The following is a 17,618-nucleotide window of genomic DNA, read 5'->3' as shown; positions in this document are numbered from 1 at the left end:
GTGAATTGTAAAGCGGACGAGTTTACAATTCCCTCCCATGGCCCAAATTTTTGCAAACTTGTTCAGCTCCTTCTTTGATGCAGTTTTTATCTCCACAATCGTAACATAGTTGTCTACCTCTCATGGAGCTCTTCAGTTTTAAAAACAAACAAGTAAAAGCGTGCAAAGTTCAGCCGGGCCGAATCTTATATACCCTCCACCATATATCGCATTTGTCGAGCTCTTTTCCCAATATCTCCTTTTAGGCAAACAAAGGATAAAAGAAAATAATTGATTTAATATTGGAGCTATATCAAGTTATAGTCCGATTCGAACCATAATTAAATGTTGGGACCATAGTAGAAATCATTGTGTAAAATTTCAGCCAATTCGAGTAAGAATTGCGCCCTTTAGGGGCTCAAGATGTAAAAAAGAGAGATCGGTTTATATGGGAGGCTATAGACCGTTTCGGACCATATAAAACAAGTATGTTGAAGGTCATGGGAGAAGTCGTTGTATTTTTTTTAGCCAAATCGGATAATAATTATGCCCTCCGGAAGCTAAAGAAGTCAAGATCCCAGACCGGTTTATATGGCAGCTGTATCAGGTTGTGGATCGATTTGAACCATATTTGACACAGTTGTAAGAAGTCATAACGAAATACCTCATGCAAAATTTTAGCCAAATAGAATAGGAATTGCGCCCTCTAGACGGTCAAGAAGTCAAGACCTCAGATAGTTTAATATGACAGCTATATCAGGTTAAGGACCGGTTTCAACCATACTCAGCACAGTTGTTGAAAGTCATAATAAAACACCTCATGCAAAATTTCAGCCAAATCGGATAAGAATAGTGCCCTCTAGTGGCTCAAGAAGTCAAGATCCATGATCGGTTTATGTAGCAGCTATATCAAAACATCGAACGATATAGCCCATTTACAATCCCAGCCGACCTACACTAATAAGATGTATTTTTACAAAATGTCAAGTGGCTTGCTTTACTCCTTCGAAAGTTTGCGTGCTTTCGACAGACAGACGGACGGACATGGCTAGATCGACTTAAAATGTCATGACGATCAAGAATATATATATACTTTATGGGATCTTAGACGAGGTGGAGGGTATAAAAATGTAACATGTAGCTAGGTACGGGAATACATTGGCTACGGTATTAATAATGCGTGTTTTGGTGAAAATTAGCGCAAAAACAACAATGCTTGAACTGGGCCGTTGATATGTGTAATAGCCAATTTTCGCCGTTTTCGTCTACAGGTACAGGGAAGGGGAAGATATCTTCTAGTATCTACCATTGAATCATCCATATCGCGTTAAAAAGCCCAACAACTTGCGAATGTTCACATCCGCTAAATCAGACAAGTTGTCAAAGAAAAGAGAACATAAATTGGAACTCCTTCTGACTGCAAGTGCGGGTTACACGCACAGAAGATGGTCTATAGTGCTCTTCGACGTCCTCACAGCATCTGCAGAAGTCATTACTTGCAAACTTCAGCCTGTAAGCATGTTTTCCGATGAGAGAGTCACCTGTTATGATGGCCACAAGAATGTGGCTTTGAACTGCTAAGCCATCTCGTTGAGAGATCTGTCTAGGTCGATTTTTGAATTCTGAATTACGATCTCCAGGGATTTATTGGCTTTCTGAGAATTTATTTATGCGAATTGTCGTTCATTTATGCGAATCGTCGCCATTTCACATTTCTTTAATTGCAAGGATTTCTGCTTTATACACATAACAGTGGTCGCGTAACATTATCGATATGACCAGCGCAAGTTCTTTAGAATACACCTCAAATACCTCCTGGTTGTCAAGTTTTGAACCATCCGCGTAGTAGTCAATGTGACTTCTATTACCAGGGATATTGTATTGCATAGTTCCAATCTGTTCTATCAGGAATATTGGTACAATACTTTTTATTAAAAATCGGCTCAGGCAATGTGTAGACCACACTACCTGGAACTTCGGGCATTGTATCAAGGATAACATAATTCTTGGTGTCGCATGACAAAAGAGAAAGCTCCCTTAGCCTCATAGAAGTTTTCACAGCAATTAAGCTAGCCACGATGTCCAGAGGCATAAGGTGCAGCATTAAATTCAGTGCATCAGATGGTGGCGTCCTCTGTGAGGCTGGGATGCACAAGCAAAACATCCTTTGGATCCGGCCGAATATTGAACATAAGGTGGACTTTTGAAGCGCCGTCCACAAGACCAGTGAATGGCACGCGTTTAAACCCCCAACTCTATCTTGCAGGTGCATAAGGCCAGAGTTGACTTTCTTGCCATTTCCAAAAATGTTGGATTTGAAGTTCAAATTCCTGTCCAGCAAAATACCCACGTATTTTGCGCTTTCTGTAAATGGAACATTCTCTCCACCCAAGGAGACAGGTTCTACTGTAGGCAACTTGTATCTCATGCTAAAAAGAACTACTTCTGTTTTGTACGGATTTACGCCTAGACCACTTTCGGTAGCCCACTTTGCAGTTACACGTAGATCTTCCTGAAGTATATCTCTAAGAGTGCTGGGAAACCTTCCCCTTACCGCAATAGTCACTTCATCACGATACCAATTTTTACAACTTTTTCTTCCAGAGACAATAATACATTGTTAATGGATATATTCCAAAGTAAAGGAGCAATACACCTACGTGAGATATTCCTCTGCTGACCCATATTTTTAGATCTGCAGATCACAAACCTGCCGTAATGCAATTTTTATACCCACCACCGACGGATGGGGGTATATTCATTTTGTCATTCCGTTTGCAACACATCGAAATATCCATTTCCGACCCTATAAAGTATATATATTCTTGATCAGCGTAAAAATCTAAGACGATCTAGACATGTCCGTCCGTCTGTCCGTTGAAATCACGCTACAGCCATCAAAAATAGAGATATTGAGCTGAAACTTTGCACAGATTCTTTTTTTATCCATAAGCAGGTTAAGTTTGAAGATGGGCTATATCGGACTATATCTTGATATAGCCCCCATATAGATCGATCCGCCGATTTAGGGTCTTAGGCCAATAAAAGCCACATTTATTGTCCGATTTTGCTGAAATTAAAGACAGTGAGTTGTCTAAGACCTCTCGACATCTTCCGTCAATATGGCTCAGATCGGTTCAGATTTGGATATAGCTGCCATATAGACCGATCCTCCAATATAGGGTCTTAGGCCCATAAAAGCCACATTTGTTATTCGATTTTGCTGAAATTTGGGACAGTGAGTTGTCTTGGACCCTTCGACATATTCCGTCAATATGGCTCTGATCGGTTCAGATTTGGATATAGCTGCCATATAGACCGATCCTCCAATATAGGGTCTTAGGCCCATAAAAGCCACATTTATTATTCGATTTTGCTGAAATTTGGGACAGTGAGTTCTTTTGGACCCTTCGACATCTTCCGTCAATATGGCTCAGATCGGTTCAGATTTCGATATAGCTGCCATATAGACCGATCCTCCAACATAGGGTCTTAGGCCCATAAAAGCCACATTTATTATCCGATTTTGCTGAAATTTGGGACAGTGAGTTGTCTTGGACCCTTCGACATCTTCCGTCAATATGGCTCAGATCGGTTCAGATTTGGATATAGCTGCCATATAGACCGATCCTCCAATATAGGGTCTTAGGCCCATAAAAGCCACATTTATTATTCGATTTTGCTGAAATTTGGGACAGTGAGTTGTCTTGGACCCTTCGACATATTCCGTCAATATGGCTCAGATCGGTTAAGATTTGGATATAGCTGCCATATAGACCGATCCTCCAACATAGGGTCTTAGGCCCATAAAAGCCACATTTATTATCCGATTTTGCTGAAATTTGGGACAGTGAGTTGTTTTGGACCCTTCGGCATATTCCGTCAATATCGCTCAGATCGGTTCAGATTTCGATATAGCTGCCATATAGACCGATCTCTCGGTTTTAGGTTTTGGATCCATAAAAAACGCATTTTTTGTCCGATGTTGCCGAAATTTAGGAACAAAGGGTTATGTTAAGCCCCTCCACATATTTCTGCAATTTGGTCTAGATCGATCGAGTTTTGCATATAGCTGCCATATAGACCGATCTCTCGATTTAAAGTGAAATTTGACACACTGATTTATATTATGCTTTTCGACATCCGTGTCGTATATAGTTCATATCGGTTTATTTTCAGATATAACTTCTAAAAAGACCAATATTTTGTTATATACAATTGAACAATGACTTGTACTTTTTACCTTTCTTTCCTTTTTACCTTTGGTCTAAATCGGAACATATATTGATATAGCTGCTATAGGGCATAAGGTATGCAATTTTCACCGAATTTTGATGAAAGGTGGTTTACTTATATATCCGAGGTGGTGGGTATCCAAAGTTCGGCCCGGCCGAACTTAACGCCTTTTTACTTGTTACTAAGTTAGTTATTGATAAACTTCCTTTCGGTAGTGTTGATGCCTACACTAAAAAATGTGTCCCAAAATTTAAGATTTTTCTTTAATTGCAGGATTTTAGCAATGAAAACAAGCGAAAGAAACAAAATTTTAAAACAAAGATGCTATCTTTAAATTTAATTTCCGTGTCCATCCGTTTCAAATTTTGAACCCTCTATGTAAGCGACTAGGAAGTTAAAGTCTGTTTCAGTGAACTTGCCTTACTATATGCATGCTGTTGCCACCACAGGAGATCTCCAGGGATCTTTGCCCTAAGATATGTTTTTATCAACCTTTCTAGAGTCTTCATCATAACGGATGATGGACTAATTGAACGAACGGATGACAGACTAATTGATACAAGCTGAGTGTATTTCCCTTAGCCAAGGAGACAGTTTATCGGACACAGCTTGTAGTTCAACTGGTGATATATATTCAGGACCTGGCGATTTAATGGAGTCTAAACTTTGTATCACCCAAAGTATTTTTCGACTCAGACACATTTTCCCTATTTCCAATGCATATCAGTGACAACCTCTTCTGGCACAACGTTGCGCGTTGGAGATTTTCCCGGGACATGTGTATCAACGAATAGTTCTAGTGTTACCTCATTAGATATTGTCCATACATCCTCTGACTTCGGAATGTATCCCACCGTAATAGGTTTCGAAGATAGGATCATCCTTACCCTAGAGGTCTCAGATGTATCCTCCACGGAGCCGCAGAATTCCTGCCGAAATTTGTTCATTCAGCTCACCCTTGTATTTTATTAGCTCAGCGACCGCCATAATGGACCCCAGAACTGGTTGGTCTATGGAATGGTCGCGAAAAACTCTTCAAAAAAGCGAAAACCACGAACCAGTCGTGTGGTGCCCTCGTTGAAGTGTTTTTCGCTACCATTCCATAGACCAACCAGTTCTGGCGTCCATTATGGCGGTCGCTTTTTGCCCCTTGATTTGGATCTAAGCCACAAGCGAGTCATTCATAGCCTTCGTGATCCGCTTGACCGTTTTTCCATGTCCTCCGCAATTGCCACTTCGCTTTCCTGTCTAAAGGGGATAGTCAAGCAGAATGTGTGCCGAAATTTCTTCTGTTTAGCCGCGGGACAACTCCTGCTTAAGCAAATATAACGATCATCACAGAAGCAATGGTCATCTAACACTTCCCATTCACATACAAAGGTAACATCTGGTACCTTCTGCCTTTATTACAGATCGCCAGATTGCAAGTTATAATATATTCGAGATCAGTTCCCACACTGAGGCTCTTTTTCCATGCAGAAGTGGTTTCGACCAGCAACTTAAGGCTTCGAATCGAGTGTCATATATAGGAAAGTCAGCCAGTAATGAGTTTTATTGATTTCAAGGTTGGATACTACTCAATCTTCGGTGCTTAGCGACGGAAGAAGAAAAACTTTTAGACGACTCTTTGCAAGAATACATGATCGGTGTCTTCCATTCCCCGTACCCTTGAGTAGTTTAAATCCAGGAATAATTAATCCAGGAAACATATCAAATCCCAGGAAACCATATGAAATCCTCCTGCCATCAGAAGGGCCTTAAGTGCGGCCCTATAATGGTGGAGATTTATTTGCAGAAACCAGACCATAGTCATTATTAAGAATTTTCACCACTGTTGCGTAATCCTCGTTTTCTGAGTCCGCTCGAAGTTCATCCTCACAAGATTCGTTCGATCTTGTCATGATGAGTTTCCTTACGCTTCCTTACCACTCTTTTTCAGGGCGCTTGAGACTTGCTGTGTGGACGATTCCTCCTTAGATGCTTCACTAACTGCTGCCGTCGTAGTACTTATAAGCTCCATCCTTCCTCAATGGCGTCTACTTTGAGCCTAATCTAACCGGATGTGTCCTGCAATCCGCCAGACTTTAGAGATATGACCAGCAGCTACTGCTGGGTCATCTCCCAGTTTCCCAACCCCACCGGTTCTATAGACCTTCAGCTTCAACTGTTGAAACCGTAAGATACAACTCTCTCAGACTTATTGTGGTTTGCAGCAGCCGGAGTTTAGTTCGAAAATTCCATGTCTCCGATAACCACCAGTCCCATCCAATCAACCAATCTTCTAGTCAGTGGTTGAAAGGATAGAGTTACAGTCCGCAACTATGGATTAGAAAAGGAATATTTTCCTTCTTGACTAAATACAGTGCTGCCCCTGGCCAGATCTCACCAATCTCTTCTTAGGGCGCAACGTTACATATCAATGATCGTTGATCCCAGAAAGCAATTAGTTTTCATCGGCCCCGATTTCCGTATAACTTGCAGTTTATATTCCTTATTGACCGTACGACGCTTTGCAAAGAACTCATGATGCACCTTCCAACGAAGAAATCTGTAAGCAAAACCTTCATAGTAGACCGAACTTGGCGCTACTTTTTCGATCTTGGCTATGTTTTTCACTTCATAACCATAAACCCATGATTCATCACTACTTATGAACCTATCTAACAGATCTGGGTCGTCGCTGACTGATTCAAACATCTCCTGAGCAATGTCAGTGCGACGCTGTTAATGTTCAAATTTGAGCAATTTTCCTCAAAAGACAAAAAAGTCTCTAAAGATCAAATTTTAATGAAATTTGTAATAATGACAAAATTTCCGTAAGGATAAATTAGGGAACTCTCAAGACAAAATGTCAGTAATATTTTCTGCCCAGACTTAAGGACTGGTTATGCTCTGGTAAACATACCGTAAATGTAGGAAAACGTGTCAACTGTTTTGTCTTGCTTTTTGAAAACGCATGCAAACTATTCTAGTTTTCTGTGGCTTTTACTAAAATTTATTGTTAATAATAAAGGTTAATTGGGTAGCCCACCATGAAAAGGTGGCCAGTCCGACCTATTATGAAAAGTAAACGTTGTGAAAACAAGCAAAAAGGCGTTAAGTTCGGCCGGGCAGCTATATCCAAATCTGGACCGATCTTTGCCCTAACGTAGAATTACGTCAACGGGCTTAACCCACTGGTCCAAATTTCGGCGACATCGAACAATAAATGCTCCTTTTATGGGCCTAAGTCCCTAAATTGGAGGATCGGTTGGCAGCTATATCCAAATCTGGACAGATCTTAGCCAAATTGACGAAGGATGTCGGAGGATCGGAGGATCGGTTGGCAGCTATATCCAAATCTAGACAGATCTGAGACAAATTGACGAAGGATGTCGAAAAGCCTAACTCAACTCGCTGTCTCAAATTTCAGAAAAATCGGACAATAAATGCTCCTTTTATGGGCCCAAAACCTCAAATCGAGAGATTGGTCTATATGGCAGCTATATCCAAATCTGAAACGATCTGAGCCAAATTGAAGAAGGATGTCGAAGGGCCTTATATAACACACTAACCCAGATTTCGGCAAAATTGGATAATAAATGTGGCTTTTATGGGCCTAAGACCCCAAATCGGCGGATCGGTCTATATGGGGCTATATTAAGATATAGTCCGATATAGCCCATCTTCAAACTTAATTTGCTTATGGACAAAAAAAGAATTTGTGCAAAGTTTCAGCTCAATATCTCTATTTTTGAAGACTGTAGCCTGATTTTAACAGACAGACGGACGGACATGTATTGATCGTCTTAGATTTTTACGCAGATCAATAATATTGGGAATACCAGGCAACAATTCGTCTTAATTTTAAAGAAAATGAAGTAAAAGCGAACGATAAAGAAAAACTTTCTCACAACGGTTAATCTTTCAACTTTTCACAATGTTATCTGCGAATATAACAGTCACATCAGATATATTCACGGGAATGTCCATGACTAAAAATGTTTGCAGGGTAACGGCTGTTGTAGTGCGTGTGTGTTTGTTATTGTGTAAATAATTAAATTCAAATTTCAACGGTCATTTTAAATAAGCTTACTTTAAAATGTACATGTTTGCATATTTGTAATATATGTATATTCGCATTGGTTTTTTTTTTTTGTTAGTTTTTTTATTTTTTAGGTTAATTTTCTGTTTTTCAATTATTTTCTGCATTTCAATTAAATTTTAATTTGTTTGTTTATTCATTTTTTAAAGGGATATCAGAGATGTCAAGGCGAGTGTATTCCATTGCGAGCGAATAGTGTCTAAAGTAACATAACAAGTTATCCGTTTAACATTGGCAGACTGCCGATTTCCGAACTGTACCGACGAATTTATTAAAATACCTTAATGCAAAACCCAAACCTCGAAGGGCATCCCAGATGTCACCAACACATAGAGTATAGTGAATATAGAGAAATATACGTGTTTTATGTAGTAGTAATTTTATACATACATAAATATGTAAAAATTAAATTAACTAATTTTAGAAGCCTTATTTTACTGTAATATTTATTTCAATTTGCTGTTTTTGTTCTTGTTTTAATATAGTTTCATTATTTGTTTCGTTTTTAAGATCAAATTGTCAGTCATTATTAGTGTTATTGAATTGAAGGTTAAATGATAACGCCTAAAAATATGCTACAAAATAGTAATCAAAAATGCTGCAAAAACAACATATAAAAGACATACGAAAATTCATAGAATTTTGGTAAAATCTTTTTATACGTTTAATATACGATAAGTGCAAACATAATTATTTATTTACACACTTAACTATCTATCTATGAATAAGATAAATACACATACACACACACACATGTATATATATATATATATATATATATATATATATATTCGTATATGTATTTATATATACGTACTTATCAACATGTACTTTAGGCCGGTACTATGTTTACTCTCCGCAGCAACTTCTGGCTTGTTTCTATTTCTATTTCTGAACATTCACAAGAAATTTTTGAAATTTATTGTTCTTTTGCATTAATTCCTTATCATTTATGATGTTGAAAGAAAGTTTTCACGAACATAGTACCAACCTTTACTCATGAGTTATTTTTATCAAACGGCCAACTACTTACTACACACAACTACATATACACCGTCAAAGTCGTTGCGATGGTGTTAAATTTAATTGTTTTTAAATGAAACTATGAATGCTTTAATATACGTGTAAGGAGATCTTGATTTCAATCACAAAAAGTATTTGCACTTGGTGACTTTTTTTAATTTATTTACTGTTTCCTTCTTTATTTGAATTGTATCATGTATTATAATTTTGCAACATGTTCGGTTATATAAGTGCCTTAAATAAAAATGATAGTATACTTTTGAAAAATATTGACTTTCCTAATTGTCTCCTTGGAAAAACAACTTGCTGGTTCCTTTTTTATAGAGATTCATTACTTTCCGAGACCACAAAATGTTTATTTTCTAACTGATTTACCACAAATTTAAATCGAAAACTTGTTTTGGACCAGCCTCTCCCATGCCAGATATGGGTCAAATCGGATAGTTTTTTTTTTTTTTCTTAATATAGCTGATATATAGATCGGTCTACCGATTATTGGTTTTGGCCTATAAAAGTTCTATTGTTCAGCCGACTTTACTTATATTTGAATTAGTGATTTATATTACACCTCTCAGAAGCCCGCACCTAGTGCGATCCAAATTGGACCATATTTGGGTATACTCGTATTTGCCATAAACACCGAGCTTTCGATTTTGGATCTTGAGTCCATAAAAAACATATTTGTCATCCGATTTCGCTGACCTTTGGAACAGAAATCTATTTAAGTCCTCTCTCCAAGCAGTCAACGAATCCAATCGGGTCATATTTGAGTAAAACCTTTGGAGCTCTTTATACCAATATGTTTATGTCAGTGTCCCCAAATAAAAATATGTATTTCAAAGTTCTCTGAACACCAAAAAAGTCTGGGAGCCATAAGAGCCTAGCTTCAGTCGGGTGGGGATTCGTGTTTCCTTGATGTCTCAGTACCTACTCTCAACATAAGCAAAATAATTTATATAGACTCCCGTTTATCTGAAACTATAACATGAAAAAAACCAAAAGAAGTTTGAAATTTATACAAAAAAAATATGTTCAACCAATCAAAACAAAAAACGAAACCCCAAATGGTTGAAACCCATCTCAGCTGTCTATCGTCGTTTTCGAGTACAAAAACAATACATAATGAGATTCCTGGTGTTATGGAATACATTGCATCATAACCCCGCCCAACCTTGGTCTTACCGGCATCAATGGCTTAGTAAAGACCCCTACTCGAAATCTATTCGCTCTTTTCTTATATCACCGCCGCAAAATAAACAAAATTTAGTGATTCATGTTTCAATTTAAACCAACAATGCAATTCATTTATTCATAGCAAACTTGCCTATGTGCAATTCTATTTGTATATTGATATGTATATACTTATGTCTATCTTTTCTTTTTCGAATCAAATACGAACTTGTTTGATGAGACTGATCTGCATCTTAACAACTAAATGGTTTGCAACCATGCATATATGTAATGTATGCATATATGTAATGGTAATGTATTTATATATCTAGGGAGAAAAAAATTGTCATGCTAGAACATTTCTCTTTTGAGATTACACTAAACAAGTAAAAGCGTGCTAAATTCGGCCAGGCCGAATCTTAATACCCTCCACCATGGATCGCATTTGTCGAGTTCTTTTCCCGGCATCACTTCTTAGGCAAAAAAAGATAAAAGAAAAAATTTGCTCTGCTATTAGAGCGATATCAAGATATGGGCCGGCTTGGAACAAAATTAAATTATATGTTGGAGACCTGTGTAAAATGTCAGCCAATTCGAATAAGAATTGCGCCCTTTGGGGGCTCAAGAAGTAAAATAGAGAGATATATTTATATGGGAGCTGTATCGGTCTATAGACCGATTCAGACCATAATAAACACGTATGTTGATGGTCATGAGAGGATCCGTCGTACAAAATTTCAGGCAAATCGGATAATAATTGCGACCTCTAGAGGCTCAAGAAGTAAAGATCCCAGAGCGGTTATATGGCAGCTATATCAGGTTATGAACCGATTTGAACCTTATTTGACACAGTTGTTAAAAGTAAGAATAAAATACGTCATGCAAAATTTCAGCCAAATCGGATAAGAATTGCGACCTCTAGAAGCTCAAGAAGTCAAGTCCCCAGATCTTTTTATATGAGAGCTATATCAGGTTATGAACCGATTTAAACCATACTCGGCACAGAAGTTGGATATCATAACAAAACACGTCGTGCAAAATTTCATTCCACTCGGATAAGAATTGCGCACTCTTGAGGCTCAAGAAGTCAAGACCCTAGATCGGTTTATATGGCAGCTATATCAGGTTATGGACCGATTTGACCCATTAACAATACCAACCGACCTACACTAATGAAAAGTATTTGTGCAAAATTTTTAGCGGGTAGCTTTACTCTTTCGGAAGTTAGCGTGCTTTCGACAGACAGACGGACGGACACGGCTAGATCGACATAAAATGTCGCGACGATCAAGAATATATATTTTATGGGGTCGAGTAGTTACAAACAGAATGACGAAATTAGTATACCCCCCATCCTGTGGTGGAGGGTATAAAAATCGATTTGTGTTTGCTTGTCAGTTTGTTTGTTTGTATGTTTGTGTGTTCCTCATAGACTCAGAAACGGCTGAACCGATTTTCTTGAAATTTTCACAGATGGTGCCTACTGATCCCGTGGTGAAAATAGGGTACTGTATTTTTTGATATCTGAAGAGGGGCGCGGACCCTCCCCCTTACCCTAATTTTCAGAAACACTAGATCTCGGAGATGGGCGGTGCGATTTAAGCGAAATTTTGTGTGCTCTCATATAGTACCCTAAAACTAAAAATTTAGTATCCAAATTTCGGATGGGGTACCTAGGGTGGGGGGCCACCTACCGAACATATACATATACCCCAATCACGACAATATGGGACTAAAATGAAAGATAATTAAGATTAGAAAACTTATCTGATATCCAATTTTTGGACCAAGTGTTAGGGGGACCACCCCAACCCCCAAAACACCCCTAAATCGGACATATTTACCTACCATAGCAATATGGGACTCAAATGAAAGGTATTTGCGAGTAGAATACGAATCTAATATCCAAATGTGGGACCTCGTTTCTGGGGGTCCACCCCTTCCCCAAAACACCCTCCCAACAGCACTTATTTACTGACCATAGGAATATGGGGCTTAAATAAAAAGTGTAGAATTCGAATCTGATATGAAAATATGGGTCCAAATGTTTAGGGGGCCGCCTCTCCCCAAAAACATCTCCAAAGGAGACCATAGCAATATGCGACTCAAATGAATGGTCTTTGGGAGTAAAGCACGAATCTGATATCAATATTCAGGGAAAAGTGTCTATGGGGCCACCCCACCCCCACAACACCACCCAAATAGGAAGAATTTGCTGACTATTGCAATATGAGGCTCAAATAAGAGGGCTTTTAGAGTAGAACACGAATCCGATATATATTTTAAAGTAAAGGCTGAAGTAAAGTATTTTAAGAATGGAGTACATTTTACATCCAAACTTAAATTCGTAGACCAATAAAGATCATATGGGATTCAGATAAAGGCACTTTTATTGTTAAACTATTAGTCAAGCGATATACTATTTTCGTAGCATGGTATATTACTAAAAGCTCTTTAATTGTCGAAAATATATTACAAGGTAAACTTTGTTCTATATAAAGCAAAAGAAGGCGCATCGGAGCGGCCCGGGTCAGCTAGTTACTAATAAATTGAAAACATTGAGGAAAAAATATCGGATATATATTTGGTTTTTAAGCCCACCACCGAAGGATGGGGGTATATTCATTTTGTCATCCGTTTGCAACACATCGAAATATCCATTTCCGACCCTATAAAGTATATATATTCTTGATCAGCGTAAAAATCTATGACGATCTAGACATGCCCGTCCGTCTGTCTGTTAAAATCACGCTACAGTCTTCAAAAATAGAGATATTGAGCTGAAACTTTGCACAGATTCTTTTTTTGTCTACAAGCAGGTTAAGTTCGAAGATGGGCTATATCGGACTATATCTTGATATATCCCCCATATAGACCGATCCACCGATTTAGTGTCTTAGGCCCATAAAAGCAACATTTATTGTCCGATTTTGCTGAAATTTGGGTCAGTGAGTTATGTGAGGGCCTTCGACATCCTTCATCAATTTGGCCCAGATCGATCCAGATTTGGTTTAGGGCTCATAAAAGGGCATTTATTGTCCGATTTTTGCTAAAATTGGGACAGTGAGTTGTGCTAGATATTTCGACATTATTCTTTAATTTAGCCCAGATCGGTCCAGATTTGAATATAGCTGTCATATAGACCGATCTCTCGATTAAAGTTTTGGGGCCATAAAAGGAGCATTTATTATCCGATGTCGCCGAAATTATGAACAGTGAGTTGTGTTGGGACCTTCGACATTCTTCTTTAATTTGGCTCAGATCTGTACAGATTTGGATATAGCTGCCATACAGACCGATCTCTCGATTAAAGATTTTGGCGCCATAAAATGCGCATATATAGTTCGATTTCGCCGAAATTTTTAACAGTGAGTTGTGTTAGGCTCTGCTACTTGGCCCAGATCGGTCCAGATTTGGATATAGGTGCCATATAGACCGATATCTCGATTTAAAATCTTGGCCCCCTAAAAGGCTCATTTACAATCCGATGTCACTGAAATTTGACACAGTGACTTATGTTGGTATTTTGGACATTCGTGTCGTATATGGTTCAGATCGGTTTATTTTTAGATATAAAGGGTGATTTTTTTGAGGTTAGGATTTTCATGCATTAGTATTTGACAGATCACGTGGGATTTCAGACATGGTGTCAAAGAGAAAGATGCTCAGTATGCTTTGACATTTCATCATGAATAGACTTACTAACTAGCAACGCTTGCAAATCATTGAATTTTATTACCAAAATCAGTGTTCGGTTCGAAATGTGTTCAAATTTTGACAAATTTTGTTCAGCGATGAGGCTCATTTCTGGTTGAATGGCTACGTAAATAAGCAAAATTGCCGCATTTGGAGTGAAGAGCAACCAGAAGCCGTTCAAGAACTGCCCATGCATCCCGAAAAATGCACTGTTTGGTGTGGTTTGTACGCTGGTGGAATCATTGGACCGTATTTTTTCAAAGATGCTGTTGGACGCAACGTTACGGTGAATGAACACATTTCGAACCGAACACTGATTTTGGTAATAAAGTTCAATGATTTGCAAGCGTTGCTCGTTAGTAAGTCTATTCATGATGAAATGTCAAAGCATACTGAGCATCTTTCTCTTTGACACCATGTCTGAAATCCCACGTGATCTGTCAAATACTAATGCATGAAAATCCTAACCTCAAAAAAATTACCCTTTAGATACTAAAAAGACCAATATTTTGTTATACACAATTGAACAATGACTTGTACTTTTTACCTTTCTATTTTTTTTTTGTCTTAAAAACCTTGCGTTGAAAAATTATTTAAGGAAATTAACTCATAATGATAAAGATGTCAAATTTGTGGCACATACAAATTCAAAAATTTCCAATCATATTAATACAACAAATTAGACTTACCGTTTGAAGGACGTCAAGACCTCGAAGAACTCCTGCAGACTGAAGAAGTTTTAACATTGTTTTTCTAGTTTGTGGATAGTTTAATATAGAGTTAAGTGTTTTCATTTTCCTTTTACCCATTTCCCTTTTGGATTGCCTTACATGGATGTTGGAATTCAATATAGCCTAACGTGCAAAATTTGATCCAAATCGTATAACAGTTATGGATTCCAGGGGGCCAAGATGCCAAATCGGGAGATAGGTTTATATGGGAGCTATATCAAATTATGGACAGATTTGGACCATACTTGGCACGGTTGGGGGAAGTCATAACAAAATACAACGTGTAAAGTTTCAGTTAAAAATTGGGGCTTCTAGGGGTCAAGAATTCAAACCGAAATACCAATTTTATGGGAGTTACTTAGTGCCATTCTATGGCGGTGGTTTTAAAAATATGAATGCAAATTCAATTCAATGCAAATGTTACCAATGAACATTCCATTTAGAAACAGGGGCAAACATTTCACATATAATGATAAAATGAGTTCTGTCCGATTCAAGTTTAAGCTCAATTGTAATGAGCCTCCTTTAAATAGCCGAGTCCTAACGGCGCACAGCGTTGCCCCTAATGACAAAAATGCAAAAATACAAAAATCGGAAATGAAAATTGTTATGAAATATTTTACTAATCTTTTCAAAAACCTTTTAAATTAGAAGATTAAAAAAAATATTCGAAGTTTTCGTACGAAGGTTTTTTAATATTTTTACATATTTTTTCCCAAAAACTAATTTTTTTTTTAATTTTTGTTTGTATCTCTTTCGAGACGAGTTCAATGATCGGAGATTTTCTTTGCAAATGGGAAAGGAAAGTCAGAGATCGCAACACACACCAACCGCTATGGGACGCATTTTGTAATTAAATATCCATTACTCATCAGCCATATTAGGTCTGAAGGCTTCAAGGGCCATACGTTCTTATGCTGTATTTATTCCGATTTTATTGCGAAAACGCCGGATGAATGCTTTCCATCTATCACAATGTGATCAATTTGGTTCCTCGTGGTTTCGTCGGGTGACAGCCATGGTGGTGCTGCTTACTACCATGTTTTTTGTCGCGGCGAAATCTATTAGCCTCAACCCATTATCGGACGTTATCTCGTGGAGGCTAAACTTTCCGACTGTCGGACCAAAGATGTCTTCCTTCCTTATCTTCGCACTAAAATCTCCCAGTACAATTTTAATATCATGGGCGGAGCAGCGGTCATATTCTCTCTCTAGGCGCTCGGTCTACTGGTCTGGTCTGCTCGTTCTTATCTTCCGTCGGGGCATGAGAACAAATAAGGCTGATGTTGAAGAATTTGGCTTTTATACCGATTGTGGCTAGTCTCTCATCCACCGGAGTAAAGCTTGAGACAAGGTGTTTCAGTCTTCGACTAACCACAAATCCACAACCAAATTCATGACTCGTGTTATGGCAGCTATAGTATAGTTCGTCACCGTTTGGTGTTATTGTGACGCCATTCCAAGTCCATCGCACTTCCTGAAAGGCGATAATAACTGAGTTGTATTCTCTAATACATCCGCCAGCGCGTATACTGCACCTACTCCATAAAGAGTGGGAACATTCCAGGCGCAAATCCGCAAACCATTGACCTTTTTTCGTTTGCATAGGTCGCAAACGTTAGGGGGTCCGTTTTTACTATTCCTTTGTTTCTCATAGTTTTCGGTGTACTGCCGTCCCAAGGTTCAATGATGCCACCATCCCATAAACCGCACTAAACTGTGACTTTTTCTGGATGCATTGGTATCTATTGATACAAAGAATTCAGTCTTGTCTTTATTGAAGTTAAATATGGAATGAATATGACAATAAGTTTACAGAAAGCAAATGTATGTAGTTTTATAAATAATTTGTTGGTGTACAGTAATAATTACAACATGCCTCCTCAACATAATTGATTTTATAACTACAATCATTTCAAACATTTTAAAAAATTAAATTCGTAACTATTAAAGTTAATGCCAATATTGTTTGAACAAAAATAATGTTTAGGCTTTGGCACAGGTTTCGTGAAAAAATCGGCCACCATTTTGTCTGTTGATAAATATTGTAGTTCAACAAGTCCTCGTTCAACAATATCCTTTAAGAAATGGTATTTATAACGAATGTGTTTGGTTCTTGAATGATGAGCTCCAAACTTAGCCATTTGTTGTGCACTTTGAGAATCTGTGTATATAATGATCGGTTCTTCTTTTGAAAATCCTAGTTCTTCAAGGATATAGTTTAAATATGATGCTTCTTTTGCGGATTCTGTTAGAGCAATATACTCTGCTTCAGCACTAGAAGTCGCAACAACTTTTTGTTTTTTGGATTCCCAGGATACTACACTATTTGCCAACACAAAACAAAATCCAGATTGAGATTTTCGATTATTCACGTCTTGAGCCCAACTGGCATCACAAAATCCGATAATAGGTTTTGAGGTCTTTTTGTACGTTATAACTGCGTTGCTTTTGGTACTGAGATATTTTAGTACTTGAAAAGCAGCGTTTAAATGTTGCTTCCGTGGATTTTTGGAAAATTGTGATAACATGCTAACAGCACACGCTATATCTGGCCTACTGTGAAGGGATATGTAAAGCAAATATCCAATCAATTCCTGATATGCTTTCTCGTCCACTTTTTCTGCCTCTTTTTCAAAAATGGGTTCGCTCTCCAGTTTAATGTTAGCATCCATTGGTATTCGTACCGGTTTGCAATT

General features: G+C 38.0%; 1 protein-coding gene across 10 annotated transcripts in view; it reads left to right on the top strand.

Moving 5' to 3' along the window:
• LOC106089736 (potassium voltage-gated channel protein Shab) overlaps positions 1–17,618 on the top strand; it is a 666,380-nt gene that overhangs the window by 577,281 nt on the left and 71,481 nt on the right. For 5 of the 10 annotated variants that reach the window (XM_059360499.1, XM_059360506.1, XM_059360505.1 and 2 more), the window contains one exon: positions 8,449–9,589. The exons of the other annotated variants lie outside the window; for them this stretch is intronic. In XM_059360499.1, coding sequence (XP_059216482.1) covers positions 8,449–8,502 — 54 coding nt within the window. In that variant the 3' untranslated portion in view covers positions 8,503–9,589. Of the gene's footprint in view, positions 1–8,448; positions 9,590–17,618 lie in introns of those variants that run through there. 10 annotated transcript variants of the gene reach the window in all.

The sequence above is a fragment of the Stomoxys calcitrans genome, chromosome 1 (assembly GCF_963082655.1).
Source record: "Stomoxys calcitrans chromosome 1, idStoCalc2.1, whole genome shotgun sequence".
NCBI lineage: Eukaryota > Metazoa > Arthropoda > Insecta > Diptera > Muscidae > Stomoxys > Stomoxys calcitrans.
Note: the sequence above shows the minus strand (reverse complement) of the source record. Positions and strands in the feature narration are given on the sequence as shown.